The following is a 16,213-nucleotide window of genomic DNA, read 5'->3' as shown; positions in this document are numbered from 1 at the left end:
TTTATCTGTAGATCTCTGCTTCGCCATCTCAGTAACTAAAGAACCTTTGCATGTTTTCGAGTATCGAGTCAAATGCAGTGCAAATTAGGGCCTTCAAAAGGGCCCAGGGAGACGCAACATAAAGAGAATAGGAGGTTAAGGTTGCTTGCATGAAACTCAAATATTAGGGTTTCTGACATGAACATTTTATCACAGGCACACAGAGAAAAAGCAGAACATATGTGGCGGTAATGTGCCGGAATTTGTCTCCCCCCTTCAGGGACCCATCCTCGTGCACTGTGTTGTCATTTACAGTGGCATTTTTAAATGTCACATGTCCACGAGGCACAGGATGTGACTTGACAATGTGGTAAGTGCAAGCAGATGCATGTTGTTTTTGCAGCACACGATCACTTTGCATTTCCCAGCATTAGCAAATTATTAAGCTTTGTTGGTTCATTTGCAGACTTTCTGTTGGGCATTTAGAGAGAAAAAGGAAGTTTAAAGTTGCATGATTTGTGCTTTTCCCTATCAGCTTTCCAGAGTAACATCATTGGGAAAATGTATAAGTTGCTATTTGATGGGCAGGTTTCAAAATAGCAAAGCAACCATGTAGCCTCAAGAAAACATTCCTTACCTTAGTATAAGGGCTTTATTTTTGACAACTGTGTCAAAGTCTTTAGTGTGATCTCCCGATTTTGGGACAGGGCTGCTTGTAATCTCTCACAAAACAACCTGTGTTGTGTCATCCCCCATGCTGTCATAAAGCATCCATTGTGTGTGCTGTTAAAGACGTGATTGTCAGCTGTACATTTCGACAGTGGAAATTTCTGTACAAGCACCTACAATGTTGATTGTGCAGTTGAGATTTCATCAGAAGTTGGAACGAATAGGGAACAAACTAATATTTGTTGAATTGTACACCTACATATGTCCACAAATTCATTTCAGCTCCTGACACGAAAATAAATAAATCACCCTGTGCCAGGAAATGATGATCATAAAGTAATTAGCAGGAGTAAATCACATGTTTAACCTCACCACAGAAAGGAAAACAAAACATAAAACTAGTTTCATTTTGACTCTCCTCTCAATCATTTTAAATGTGTCTGCTCTTCTCGTGTATATGTACTCGTAAGAGTTCCTGTTTCTAACAAAGGTTTATGAAGTCTCGCTTTTCCACATTGACAAGCCTTGTGTGACGAGGTGGTCTGAATGAAATAGTTCTTCATTTAGAAGATTTAATGCACGCTGTAATTCAATTCATATACCACAGCAATTATTTTCACGAAAATTGACACATAACTTCACCCACCCATTTACTTTTATTATGGCTTTGTTGTTTGTGTGTTGGAGTACACATGCATGTGCTAAGAGGAGTGAAGGGAAGTGTGTTTTGTCACATTGTGTCATTAGGTAGTGACCAAACATCTCCTTTTTAATGCAGAGGAAAATTCCAGTAAATCCGGGGAAAGTTTTGAGAAGTTTAGTTATCCAAGATTTTCAAAATTCGTCTCTTATTTCTCACAAGAAAAAAATATTGATCTATTTTATTGTATTAGCACACAAATCGAATTGTACGAGTATTGAAAAGCTATAAGATTATATAAATGTATTTGATCTCCTTTTAGTTCTTGTTTTACAAACGTGTTTCATCTGTCTCAGCTTACTTGCTATCCTCCTCCCATTTGAGTCCTTTGCTTTTTAGTGTAGAGAGACCATCAGTTGAGAATGATGACTCTTTATAAATTCCCGTCTGCATGTGTCTCATTGACATGGTATGGAACTTGTTGTGGTTACCAACTAATTAACAACCGTAGCTGCTTTAACACAATACCTCTAAGGGGCTAACACACCCTGTTCATTTGTGCTAATTGTAATCCAGGTGGTACAAAGGGTTTACATTCAAATGCACAACGGTGACGAAGAGCTTAAACTTGTATTTCATACTGAGGATTTTCAACCACAGGTATGAAATATGGAGAAGACAATAGGTGGGGCGGTGGAAATATTTTCAGTTCCTTGTTCCCCTTTCGTGTCAAGAGAGAGAGGAGGACACGTGAACACTTTAACTGTTTGTCTTACTGAGCTGCAGTTTTATTTTTCTACTCCAGGTCATGTAACCAACCTCAGAGCCCAAGTGCAGTAAACTATTAAAAAAAGCAAAAGCCTGTAGTCTGCTGCCCTCTAGTGCCTGACAGACACAAACTGTCATTGAGTACCTGCAGATTTTGGCAATGATGTGGATCAAGACACATGACAGTCAATATTATATGAAAACGGATCGCCTGCTTAAACCATTTCCACTACTACCAAAATAGTATTACACCTGTATATCTGAATATGCCTAATTAATGTATTGATTTTACACTTGTATTATTTTGCCAGGAATGTTTCCTTTAAATGAACCAGTTTCAATGGTCCTGGTCATGACAGCAACAACTACAAAAACAAATAATGATTCATGAACACATGCAGGCTTGGACAAAGCCAAACAAAAAATGACATAAAATACTGAAGCTCAGCAACAGGCAGCAGTGGAACACAATTAAGTACATTTAGGCTTCTTAAGTTTTGAGGTTTCTGTTCTTTACTCATCTTCATTTTCAACTATATTATACTGTTGACTCTATAGGCTGGGATACTGTACTTTACAGATACAATTTTTACTAAAAATCAATAATGAACATCAACATGCTCTATAATATATAATAATATACATACTCTGTTAGGGGTCATTATACATAACAAGTACTATACAAATACTTTTGATACTTTGATTAGATTACATTTTGAACTCTGGACTTAGTGTTTATTATCTACGAACATACTGCAAGTTGTCAAAAAATATGTTGAAAATACTGTAGGCGAACATAAAAAGAGGGAAGAAAGAGGAGAAGAGAGGTTCATTTTATAAACAGTACCACTTAATGATATGATTTTCACATAATGAAACTGCGGTTATGATTAAAAACTGTAGTACAGATACCATTCTTAATAATGTATTACGTTCTTTATATTTCACACGTCTCTTCTTGTTTACAAATTCTTTAGGTGTTACTTACAGTGGAGTAATTAAGTATTACGTATCAATGTATTTTAACGTGCCATTTTACCTAACTAAGAAATATAACGATAACTTTAAGTAACCTGGATGTACATTTAAAATGAATGTTTAGGTTGTACGTTTAGGTTAATATTTGCACATTTCTAGAGTAGGCCCGTAGGCAATGTCCGTGATTGTATTTTGTATTAGTTAACCTTTGTGTGCAACTATATATTTTAAATATCATGCCTCTGTTTCGCTACAATTGCAAAAACGCAGCTGGTGTTTCGGTTTTATGCTCGGCCCTAGTTAATAAAGCAACAGTCGAGCAGTGTGTGAGTAGTAGAGCCACGCCGAGGCAGCCTCTGTGCGGCTGTTGCTGGGAGCTCCGGCCAATCAAAGCCGCAGCGCTCCCATACAAGTACTGTAGGGGCTGGAGAAGCATGACATCATGCACAGCTCCGACCCTCACTGCGAACACAAAGAGTAAAACCTATTTATTGCACTACTGCACGCTGCGGTCGACGACAGCATCGTCTGCACGGCGATAACCCGTGGTCCCATCCATAAAATACACCGGAAATCTGGCCCTGGGACTCCGGAGAGTGCTGCGGAGTCTGGGAGGGGCATCCGTCCGTCCGTCCGGGGGCAATGGCGGATGCGTGTGGAGTGGGACAGCAGTGATGGGGGCTTAGCGGAAGAACATCCCGACTTCTGCATGTACATTTTCTCTGTTTAGCTTGGTATTCAGCTCTCGCCATGGATCCAGAGAAAACGTTGACATTCTGCCTCGGGCTGAAGGCTGAGGAGGTAATGCACTGCACAGCTTTCCTTTACTTATTCTGCAGAGCAACATGCTTTCCTTGGTCTGCGTTATTGTTGTTGTTGACAAAAAACAGTGGCCTCAACTTGTTCGGTACCCATCTGTCTTTTCATTCCTTCATCTTGAGTTGTTGCATCTTTTTCCTTTTGACATATTTCTCGAGGACAAACGGTGCATTCATTGCATCATGACAGCAAATGTTTTTGCTTGCAGTAAAGTCAGTCAGGTATGGTTTCTGTTGTGAGTGTTTGTGGTCAATGGAATTTCTGTCTGTGATGATGTTGTCAATGCACAACAGTTGATGATAAGTTTCAGAAGCATGAGCCCTCTAATGCACAACATGTCCCGAGTATTATGGGAATATGTGACAAATATAAAAAAATGTACTGTTCGGTTCATAAATAATAAAGGAATGGTATATAGTATTAATATCAGTAGTAGTTTGCAACTTGTTGACATGTGTTGCTAAAACTGCAGCTTTTAAGTTGATTCCTGGTTTAGCTAACAAAATGTGTCGTAATGCGCCAAAGATTTAAGTTTAATTTATGCAAGCGTGATTTAAAGAGCTTGAACTGCCAGACCCGTATAGCCTAATAAATCTAAGGTACATGTGCTTGTCCAGCAGGAGAACACCACACTGCTGATTCAGGACACTGAGGATGATGTGTCTTTCAAGTCTGTTGTTGTTGTTGTTGTTGTTGTTGTTGTTGTTGCCAGTAAATATTTAGGCTCATACACCTGTATTTATAATGGCACAGTGAAAACTACATTGGCTTCAATCTATTTGAAAGAGACATACATCTACGTTCAGCTAGTCATTGTGACATGTAAAATAAAATTGACCGCGAACCCTCTGGCACTAAAAGGTGAAAGTCTTGTGAGGAGAGAAAATTATGTTTTGAAATCAAATTGTCAAGTTCAAATTTGCTTTATTGGCATAATTATTTTAATTTTTTTCCATAGAACATTTGTTTTGGTTGAAGAGTGTGTCAAGTTCTTGGCATTTGGTTTTTATTTTAGTAAAGACATTGGTCTCCATATAAAGATCTAGTGTCTGTCTTTATGTGCCGGGATCTTTTCTTTTGTGTCGCAAAAAAGTATTTGTCTTTTTTAAAATTCAATCAGATAATGACGGTGTATGTAAATTCATGTCATCTAGGATGGAGTTAGTGAAGGTGTGTGTTTGCTGTCATGCTGTTGAGAACCATAGGACCGGGGTGGAAATCGTTTGTGGTTAGTCTGTGGTCTCTGGGGAAGTCTGAATGATCACTTCACACCCATGTGCGTGTACTCTGCCGTGTGGTGGGCTTACCACAGGAACTCGGCTCCCTCTTGAAAACGCTCTCGACTGACTTTCATAACAGTATAAAAGCTAAGTTATGAACCACCAGAGGTTATATTTGACAGTTGGATACTCAGCATGACTTTTATGTTGGGTTTTTGTTGTGGCACACTATTTAGGGGTCTTCCCGTATCAGAAATCAACACGGTTTTTTAAGAATATCTTATTCATATATAATGAACCGTAGCAAAGTAGATGAAAAATAGCAAACATTAAATCATTTAGAATCTTGAAGAAAACTGTTTGATTGTCAGTATGAACGTCACTGATAAACCAGGACTCCTGCAGATACTTTTCTGGTAGAACAAAACTTGTCCGTAGTACAGGGGAATAAAAATAGCATTGTACCCAAAGCTGGCATGTCTGCTCAAATGTGTGCTCTGCTTATTCTTTGATCAAATAGTTTCTGATTTAAATCATAATTTTGCTGGTTTTAGAATATTTCAAAGTTCAAGTCCGGTTGTACAAGTATTGTGTCCGCACTAGTATTGAAAAATGCAACAAACAATACAATCGCTGCCTGTGTTAATCATGTGCTCATGGCCACATACTGTAGCGTCGCCACCGGATCACTTTTTGGCAGGAACCTAATTAGTTTGTTCAATGCTCAGCCAGTATGTCCTTGGTTAGACATGGCTCTTCCACCAAAGTGTCATGTAATGTTGCGTAATGCAATATTGATAAACCTGTGGCTGCATCAGGTGTTGAAGAAGCGTATGCTATGCACAGTTGTATACTGTAGTAAAATATGAGTATCTCTACGCCAACTGACAGCTGTTATTGTCCTTCGTACAGCCTCAAGGCAGCGTGTGGAGTTAGCTGCTTGCATGTACACACACACACACACACACAGACACTGCAGCCAACATTGTTCCCTATATGCTGACCATATAACCAGCAGCCAGTTGTTAACAAAAGAGGTGTCATTTACATGGATACAGCCCCCAGTGTCTCCACACTGTTTTTGACAGTGGCCTCATCCAGCAGCACACACACAGGCATATTTTCCTTTTCCTCACAGTGGGTCTGAATGACATTTACAGAGGCGTGAGCGACACACAGAATTATAAAATCTGGACCGTAACAGAATTGCATTGAGTAGCGTAACCGTACATAATTATTTCTCCTCCGTAATATCTGGACCTAAATCATTACATGATCATTTACTAATGGGGCCTATTTGCTAGCACTCATCCTTATAGGTAGGTCAGCCTGTGTGATTGTTGAAGGTGTCATTGCCTGTTGAGATGCTACACTTTTCAAAATACTCCCTTGAGGATAATTGATGTTGAGACTGGGTGAGACTAAACAAACAATCGGAACGTGTCACTTTGGGCTTTTTGAATGCAAGTTGGGTGTTTCTTTCTTTTTGTCCCCCGAAATTTTATAAACTAAACAGTTACTTGTTAATTTAGGTCATCATGGTTTTAGAGGTGTACCTTTTGCGTGCATGTGTGAGTTTGGATGAAATGAGAAAAGAAAAAGGCAGTAAAGAGTGTCGGGGAATTGGTGCCTTCTGTCGTCTATCTGGAGATGAGAAATAGCTTTTGTTAAAAAGCCATTGACCTTCCCAGCTCCTTGAAGAGCCAGGAGGGTAACCAGCGTCGTCAGACTGGAAAATGTGTTTAGCGGCCTTTTTTGTCATGCTTGATTACTTGAATGACAGCACAGTATAATTAGTTTCTTGTGAAGCATGTGCCCTTGTCAGATTTAAACATGTTGTGCCGATCCTTTGTTTTTTTTCTCACCATTAACATAATATCATTTCTCTCTCTACTGCTCCTTCTTATTGTACATCTCTGTCTTTTACTAGATGACCATATCCCTGCAGGGGCTGGATGGGACTGAAGCTGCTACGGTAGGGAGCTCGACCTTCGACCACCACTACGCATCTCATACCACTGGATAGTATAAAACATTGTCCACACGAGTAAAAAAAAAAAAAAAAAACTCCAAGCGTAACCACAGTGGTTGCTATGGCAATGCATAATTATTTTTTAGCACTTCTCAGTCTCATGTGTGGTAACTATGTACAGAACAGAAATCTCTTCTTGCTGCATTGTTATTGTGGTTTCTGGTTTTGCTGAAGTGTCTGAGATCATCGAGATTTTTCTCCCCAAGCGTTGAAATTTGCCGGCTTTTTCTGATGTTAATATCTGTGATTCGTTCTTCACTTGCATCTTAATCGTCAGCAAGTCAGTGCGAGGGAGAGATTCAACTGTAAAATTCACAGAGGTCCTTTCGTTTCTCATTTCAGGTGGCTGTTTCTCAGAAGGAGGCTGACATGCGCACAGTTAATAAGGTGTGAGGTTTTCTTTTTAATTTAACATTGACCTGTAGCTGCCAACAAACATACTATCATCTCACAAAATAATCTGACAGCTGAACTAATCAATATTTGAAGACTCCGGCTCATATACCGCTGTTCACGACCAGCACAGCCCCAAACAGCAGACAGACGGACTAGCTGGTGAATGTAGCGGAGCATTTACCAGCTAGAGCCAGATATCTCCCTCAGGAGTTGGTAATGGCAATTTTATTTATACAGCACGTCGTAACATGTAAACTCATAAAATGCTTTACATCTATGAACAAAATATAAGTATAATCAACATAAATATAAGACCATATACAGTAGTATACAGAAACACACAACTAATTTGCAGACAGACTTTATTTTTCAAGTATCTAAAAGAAAGACAAGAGTACAAATCCTGAAGATAAAAAGATAAATAAATACAAAAACAAACATGTTTTGTTCTGCTTTCATACATTGTATGATACTTCATTTACATAGTGTTGTACGAGAAGTTGTTTAGGATCTTTTTGAAATAAGGAGTGATTGTGAAGTGAGCTTTCAACTACCTCTCGTAGTTTTCATCATCAGAGGAGTTTGCTCAGTTGTCATGGAGGTGGCTCATTTGCGAAAAAGCTCTGAAAACAATAACGAGTGGCGCTTAGCTGATACGTAACTCATGCCGTCGCCTGCCAAGGGGAATACCACAGAAATAGCCATTACGACTTCATCTTTGCAGTAACATTATTTTCACAGTGGTGATATGTGATGCTGTGTTCTGTCCACTAGGTGGTGAAGCATCACGGGGGTTCTGGTAGCCAGCCTGTTGTCAGTCCGAAGTACTGTCCTGGGGTAAACAACAATCCAGGTTACCTGTGTGAAACGGGGCACTGCTGCGGAGAGACGGGCTGCTGCACCTACTATTATGAACTCTGGTGTGAGTCACCTGACGGACTTCTTTTCCATTGTGTTACAGTAGACAAGTTCCTGAGGCTAACGCTGCAATGTCACATTCATGATGCATTCAGTGAAACATCTGGACACAAAGATCTGATTTCATTTACATTCTTATAACATATTAGGAACGGGTAATTAAATCCAACCAGCATATTCAGACTACTGTATGTGAAATAATCTGACCAGGATATTTAGAGAGCAATGTCATCCAGATCATTTTATGTCTTATTTAGGGATTCAACCTTTTTGGACTTTTCCCTTCTCCCTGCATTACCTTTGATTGTTGTTTTTATGCCAGTTTATTCATTTGAACTCAAACTAAAATACCATTTTCAAAGAATTTGGATTTACACTTGGAAGCACCAAACAACAGTTTTTAGGCTGCATGTTGCAATGCTGATTATTAGATCTTAATGTTCACCTGAGAATGACATCTGAAACTGTACGTTTTTCGTGGTCAGATCACAACCCTTAACTTTATCAGTAAATGTTCAATGTATATATGTAAGAGGCTAAGTAATTAATTACATTGACATCAAGGGATTTGTCCTTTACCCCTACAGTGTGGGCCACTAAAAACACTGCATTCATTAGTTATCCTTGAATGTGCCAACCGTTATACTTTTGAATTTTCTAAATATTCATACTGATTGAAATAAAAGCAGCAAATTCTTTACTGAAATTAATTTGTTTCCTTAAACAGTGAAAAGAATGTTTGTATCATGGTCAAATGAATGCCAACAAAGCTAAGAAATAAATCTAAAACATCACGGAATGCTTTGGAAAAATGGACAGAATAATGGGAAACGTAAAGGATTTGTCTGTAATGGGACACAATCTCCAAAACCACCATTATTGTCATTTAAAAAAAGTCTATGCCTCTAGGTAATCTAAGTAGATCTGAGATGTCATTCATACAACAGAACAAAACTTTTGTTTTCATCAATAACTTTTTTTATTTTGCGGTTCTCTGCAGGGTTCTGGCTGCTGTGGACGATGCTGATCCTCTTCAGCTGTTTCTGTGCTTACCGCCACCGCCGGGCAAAGCTGAGGATCCAACAGCAGCAGAGACAGAGGGAGATCAATCTGATCGCCTACAACGGAGCCTGCAACTACCCTTCCTCAATGCTGGACCTCAGTGGGTTTATTTATGTTATTTCATCTCTTATTCTATTTTTAATTGTGTAGGTCAACTATCAGAGGAACTACAGAGTGTGAGGATTATGAAGTGTTTATTATATTCAAATCTAGATTCCAGAACTTGTATATTTTCTGGTTTCCTTAGTGTGCTGCTTTCCTGAGGAAACAGAACTTAAACACATCTACATTCAGGTGCTTCTGCAGTTTAGGTGTTTTTTATTTGGATCCCTATTCATTGTTAACTCAGAAACGACTACGGTAGTCTTCCTGGGGTTCATTTGAAAAATAGATACTGAATAGTATAAGCAACAAATGTTTTGCCTTACACCCATACGGTACATATTATGGTCAATGCAATCATCTCCACTTGTTAAGACAGTATTACACCATTGCAATAAAATAATGGCAATAGAAACACTCAATAAATAGCATGTATTAAATAGAAGATCAATCAGTTACCATTACATACAAGAACAATGTCTTGATTCATTTCAACATCCATGCTACAAAAAAAACTTTAAAAAAAAGGCCAAGCCATTTTTGTAGTCCACTGTAGTTTTTAGCAAACATCACTCAAACTAAAAGTATATAGTGAATTTGTGAGACTATTTTAAACCTGGGATTAATAATATTAAGAAAAATATGGAACACTGTATCTCCAGTATTTCATTGAACAAGTCAAGTGGCAGACTGTACTTTTGAGCTGATTTGTGACATTTCTTTTGTCACAGGTTTTCTGGCTTCCTTTAAGTTGCCCTCCTACGAGGAGGTGGCGGCGCAGCCCACCACCCCTCCTCCGCCTTACAGCTCTGTCTTCGCCCTGCAGGGAGGTGCCATGGGGGGTCCTAGCTCTTCTTACCCCCATCATCATCACCACCGTCACCCCTGCCCTCCATATTTGGGCCCCGGTCCCAGTGGCCTGACTTCCTCCCAGAGCTCTGACAACTACACCAGCTGCTCCTGCGAGTCTTGCTCCCTCACTTCCCCCTGCAGCACCTCCTTCTCTGTCCAGGTGACAGACGAGACGTATGACAGCAGCCACATCTCCACACCCAGTGAAGCAGGGGGCGACTGGGCGGTCATGTCAAGGTTTGGGGCCAACTTCACACCAACTTCTTCCCCGACACCTTCATCGCAAGTTCCACCTGATGTTATACCTGTTATGACTCCAGATGTCATACCGGTACAAAGACGGCCCTCTAACGGCGGTGAAGGAGTCTCGTCTTCAGGTCCACCTCTCTCTCTTCCTTTACACTCTCGTCCATCACACTCTTCTCGCCTCCCACTTTCTCCCCTCATTCTGTTATCTTCCATTCCTCCTGGTCAAGTCCATCCTCTCGTCCTCTCAGACCCACTTGGAGCTGTAGCCATTCAGAGAGAGAAAGAAGAAGAGGCCCCACCTTGTGGTCCAACCCCCAGGTCCACTCTGTCTCCCCCTAAACAGGCCCTTTTCCCCTCAAATGTGGCTGTTTTCACACATTACAACAACAAAGAAGAGCAAAAACGAGAAGAGGAAGAAGAAGAAGATGACGAGGAGGATCATTTCCGGCATCGACGGCTAACGGGTGACTCGGGCATCGAGGTATGCCGTTGCCATGTGAAGAGAGAGGAACAAGAGGAAGAGGAACTCCGGAAGGGGCATTTTGGGAAAGGAGGAAAAGAGGCTGTGAAGGAAGAGGAGAGTGCAGACGTGCTGCACGACAGCGTGGACTGTTCCCTCAGAGCGAAGGCCTCTGCTCAGCCACCACTACTGGACGACCGCACTGAACAGCGTGGCCGCATCTCTTCATCCTCCAGTATCAACCAGAAGACAGGCGAGGCCATCATCGCCGTGGCGTCCTCGTAAGCTTACAGCCTGTGAGATGTAGTCGAACAAGTGGGAAAAGTGAGATGTTTCTGCTTGATGCCGCTGTCACAGATCAAGACTAGTAGGTGAAAGGTCTTGTAGGTCTTACTTTAGATAGTTTGGGAACAGGATGTGTGATCGATTCTCGTTTTCTCTGTATTCAAATGAGAAACTCCAAGAGAAGCCGACACAGGAAAGTTCTACTTTGTGGTTCATTTATTTATGGTTTCGGGAGAAGGCATATCCTTTTTCTCTTAAGTGATGAAAATGCTAATGAATTTCTTCTTCTCTGTTTCCATTTTCCCCCCCACATGCTAACCAAATCCATTTTCACCAGTGGCTCTGAGTCAACATCCAGCTGTTCCTCTACCGTTTACTTTTCATCTCTCTTTTCTCTGCATGACGCAACATGGCTGGAGAAAAAAGAGCATTTTAGCTCCTGGAAAGGAAAACCCTAATAGTCTGTGGTTCCCAACCTTGAGGGTCACAAGCTGAGTCAGAGGAGTCGTGATGATAAACAGTTAAAGAAAGTTAAATGATAAGATAATGCTTCTCTATTTTTGGCTTTTTTAATGTAAAATTGTGGCTAGTTTTACCTCTGTGGGCATTTAAAAATTCTTCAAATGAAACGATCTGAGAAATAAAAATTCATCTTCAGCTGCCCTGCTCACAATGTTTTTTGGCATTTTGCAATGTGTGATGGGGTCACAGACTGTGCTAAAATCTTTTTTTAATTGAAACAAATGTAAGAATAATCTCTGAACGATTCATTTTCAAAAGAGCAGCTCGAACTAATTGTGTCTGGATCGCGTTGTATTCCCTGAATCAACTGTATTCTATCTGTTGAAGAGTTTCACAACCATTGGACAAGACTTGATTAACCTTTGACCTTTTTTGTTGTCGGGTGAATTTTTGCTTTCACCAGCCTACTTCCCTCTGTTTTAAGGAAATAAGAAGGGAACAGTTATAACTGATTCAAGCATTACATTAAACATTAATGTTAATGTGTGGGTGGCAAAGCTTTACAATGGTATTGATTATACATTGTTGTTTCAGACTGTTACATGATTATACAGTGCAATGAAACTGACTGTTTGACTCTAGATTTAATGTGTTTGAACATGTTCCTGGTTGGTCGATTGCCATTTTTGCAAGGCAATGTAAATCTGATTCCTCCATTGAGTTTTTACAAGGCAGAAACATTGAACCTAATCGCATCGCTGATTATGAATGTAAAAGGTTATGCATCACAACAAAATGATACACTTAAATTGTTTCACGATGAATTTTTATCACTTGACTGACAACCTCTGGAAAAATGCAGCAAGGCAATACGATCTGCCAGGTGTGGATTTTGAGAAGACCCTTTTAAATGAAGTGTAATTTCTGTCTGAGTCAAGTATGGTTTGTGAGATATCAAAGGTGTTCATGTAAACGTCCGAGGCGATGGTTTAAGGTCAGAGTAATGCCGCTAGTGGCTAAAAATGTGGTCACTTCTGCTTTTCTCTAAATGTATTCCGGTCGATGCTGTTTTTGGATGTAAAATCATTTCTCAGTTGATGTCCCGTTGTACTTTGTCTTTCAGTAGAGGGAAGTCTCTGCCTCAGTGTGAAGTTGATATACCTTGAGCGACGCTCTGCACTTCCTAGGATTTATATAAAGTCGATCCTGGTGTTAGCAGTGGCAATAGCACACATGTACTCTCTTGTAATTTATTCTCAGTACAAAATGTACTGAGGCATAGAGCAAGATTTAGAAAATGAGAATGTATCCAATCACACTTTTGTACATGTTTGTCTTGCTGTAGCTATTATGAGACAAACGTCTGCGTAGCTCATTGAGGCCACTTCGTTGTGTCCTTGGCTCAGTGCAAAGCCAATTTAATAGTCTAACGCAGGGAAAGCAAAGCTTTCAACTCCTTCATAGTTATGTGGACAGAAAACGTTGCCTTGGTTCAGCTTGATAATACCTTATTTGTCATAGACAAATCATGTGTGTGTGTGTGTATAGGGAGGTTTTGGTTTGCTATGAAGGTACTTTTGACATCCTCTGATCATCTGAGCTCTTTTGCAGTGACCCAGAGGTGTGTCCCAGAGGTGGCTGATGCTCTGACTGCTCACCCTCTGAACATATCAATATAAAAGCCTTTTGGCTGCTGTGTACATATCTTGGCTAAAGATTGGACAGTTGTTATTTTTTCACTAGTTCTAGCTAATGTATGTTTATCAAAGTGTATGGTGCCTAGATGAAAATAGACTGTCTGTTCGGCATTCTATGGTTTACTGCTGCTGTGCGTGTGTTTTCTGTAAATTGTGTATAGTCGTACATCAAATGGGCAAACATTTTCTAACAGTGCTTAGCAGTCTCTTTATAAAATATACACAGTACGTAGTACATGTGAGACTTGCAAAAATAGTATTTAGCAATAGTATTCACACATTTTTCCTTACTCTAGTTCATGCTGGTTGATAGGAAATGAACTGTTGTGAAAAAGACATTTACCTCTTTAGAACTGATCCGTGAGCTGTGCTGGGCAAAGGCCCTTGATTGTACATATCGCTGTATTTTAAATGCCTTTGGTTTAAGGTTTCTCCCAAGTGCAAACTCAGATGATCTGGTTTTACTTTGGCCCCAGTTTGTGCCTCTCTTGTATTGTCATTACATTTGGGTCACAGAGATAAATATCTATTCTGAAAGTATTTCCAGATTCATCTGGACTCCTCTGTCCATTTGGATTTAGAATATGATATGAAAGATTTTGAAGCCATTTCTCAATTGCAACTCTGTTTCCTATTCCACAAAAAATGGTCGTTGGAAAAACGTTTGTCCTTGCTCCAATTGTATGACATCAACCATAAAGTTATTTTTTTATCTGTTCATTTTTCTATATTTATGTTTCTTTCTATTCATTTATTATTGATATGTTACATCTTGTTTTTATTGAGGCCAAATATGTTGCACATTCAACAATATTCAGGAGGGAAACAATATTTTGGCAGCTGGATTTGGAGGAAATGGAAAGTGAGTTCCATTTTTTTATATATATTATATACATACCATGATGATTTGTAACAATTTCCCATAAAATGGCTCAACAAAACCATTAAATATTGTCTTATGCAAATGCAAGAGTTCTCCACTTTTATACAGTGCATGTTTTGTCAGTGATTTGTGAATTTCATTGTGGACATTAAGGTCTTTAATAAGTAATTGTAAAGATAACTTATTTATTTATTTTTTGGACTTGTTTGTTTTCTTTGAGAATGTATTTGCAGATTACAGATGGTTAGCTCTGTGACGTGAATGTAGTCAAGACACCCGTGGCACAAACAGTCTAGTTTTAACCCAGCTCTGATTTTATATTGAAGCCAAACTGATCTGAGTTCAGTGTATATAGAACTAGTTTGATATTCTTTTGCATCGTCAGCAGCTAGTACAGACTAAATGCCCAAACTCAACCCTCATTGAAGCAAAAGGCCAAGGCCTGATATAAGACTGTTACCTCGCTGAGTTTTGACTGCAAAGGACTGTTTACTTCTCCTTGTCAAGATAGTATTTACTATATATTTCTACTGACTTTTATTTTGTAATGCCAAGAATTAAGGAATTGAAAAAAAACCAACATAGCCCACCTTGGTACGGCTGAAAGTGTTTGCCAGGAAAAAAACCAACGTAATATCAAACCTTGTTCATAGGAAACAATGTGTTTCTCCTTTTACTCCTGCAGCTTTGAGACAGCGGGATTTATAGAAGTATCTTTATGTGATTGTATGTGGAACAGTTCAGATTATTATTGCTACAAATTGTGGTGTTCCTTTGAGGGTTTCCTTGTGCAATTCTACCTGCAGCTCTTCAGTGTGTTGTACGCATGTGTGAGAGAGTTATCGTCGGCCGTGTTGTGTTGTTAAATCTTAGCTTACAATGTTGTAAGCGACAAAGTTGATTGTTGTTGGTATCTGTCAATATATATATCCAAACATTTTTAATTCATCATGAATATCAAGTTAATTTGGTATCTTGGTGTATGGCATAGAGATGTATGATGCATACTTTGATGTAAAATCCAAACATTGAGATGTTCTCACATTTTTAGATATATTTGTTTTGGTGCTTCCCCCCCACAAGGTGGGGTTGTATTTAGGTTTCTTCCATTTGAGGTTTTTCATTGATGATCATTGGGAATTCTACCTTGTTGACCACAGACATTTGCTCTACTTTATTCAACAAAAACTGTGGATTTTGTGTCAAAATAAATGCTAACAAGCGCTACCACATACATGTCTGTACTTTTGTGAACATTCTACACATCTCTCGTTGTAGATGCCTAGGGTACAAACAATATTCTGCTCTGAAATACAGCAAATGCACCGACTTATCTAAGCAGGGAATGAGCTAAAGACACCCACTCATGAGTAGCTGTCACTGTGACTCAGGATGAATCATCAGGCTGCACTCATTCTGAAAGCTTTACCTTTTCACAAGTAAAACGCAAAAAAGAGAGTTTGAAATGTGTGATTGTGTGTAGCTGACAGCCCTGTGCATCAGTGATGACAAATACAACATGCAGTAGGAGAATATCAGCAGTCGTTTGTTGTCAAACATGCATGCACTATATCAACCACTGCCATATGCCTTGACAAAACCCGTCCGTTCGCATTGTTCCTCTCACTCCAATGAGATGATCAGAGCAGAAAAAGTCCAGGAATTTACTGTCCTGCCTACTTATTATCATCAAGGCTAGATTGCCAAACAGGCAAAGTGATTAACTGCCCTGGGCCGTCCTA

At 39.5% G+C, this 16,213-nt stretch overlaps 1 protein-coding gene across 1 annotated transcript; it reads left to right on the top strand.

Annotated features, from left to right (window-relative positions):
• Positions 1 to 3,696: 3,696 nt before the first annotated feature.
• Positions 3,697 to 12,086, top strand: LOC306785027 (uncharacterized protein). Its single transcript, XM_079279255.1, has 6 exons — positions 3,697 to 3,835; positions 7,004 to 7,048; positions 7,448 to 7,492; positions 8,276 to 8,423; positions 9,420 to 9,581; positions 10,315 to 12,086. The coding sequence occupies exons 1-6, from the start codon at positions 3,785 to 3,787 to the stop codon at positions 11,427 to 11,429; spliced, it is 1,566 nt and encodes a 521-aa protein (XP_079135381.1). The 5' UTR covers positions 3,697 to 3,784; the 3' UTR covers positions 11,430 to 12,086.
• The last annotated feature ends 4,127 nt before the right edge of the window (positions 12,087 to 16,213 follow it).

Source organism: Melanostigma gelatinosum (assembly GCF_949748355.1).
Source record: "Melanostigma gelatinosum genome assembly, chromosome: 11".
In the NCBI taxonomy this organism is placed as follows: domain Eukaryota; kingdom Metazoa; phylum Chordata; class Actinopteri; order Perciformes; family Zoarcidae; genus Melanostigma; species Melanostigma gelatinosum.
The sequence above is the reverse complement of the archived record's forward strand: the minus strand, read 5'-3'. Positions and strand labels throughout refer to the sequence as shown.

Coding starts and splice junctions, on each gene's coding strand:
- LOC306785027 (XM_079279255.1), top strand. CDS start 3,785: ATGGATCCAGAGAAAACGTTGACATTCTGCCTCGGGCTGAAGGCTGAG. Junction 7,493..8,275: donor ACATGCGCACAGTTAATAAG/GTGTGAGGTTTT, acceptor TCTGTCCACTAG/GTGGTGAAGCATCACGGGGG. Junction 9,582..10,314: donor TTCCTCAATGCTGGACCTCA/GTGGGTTTATTT, acceptor CTTTTGTCACAG/GTTTTCTGGCTTCCTTTAAG.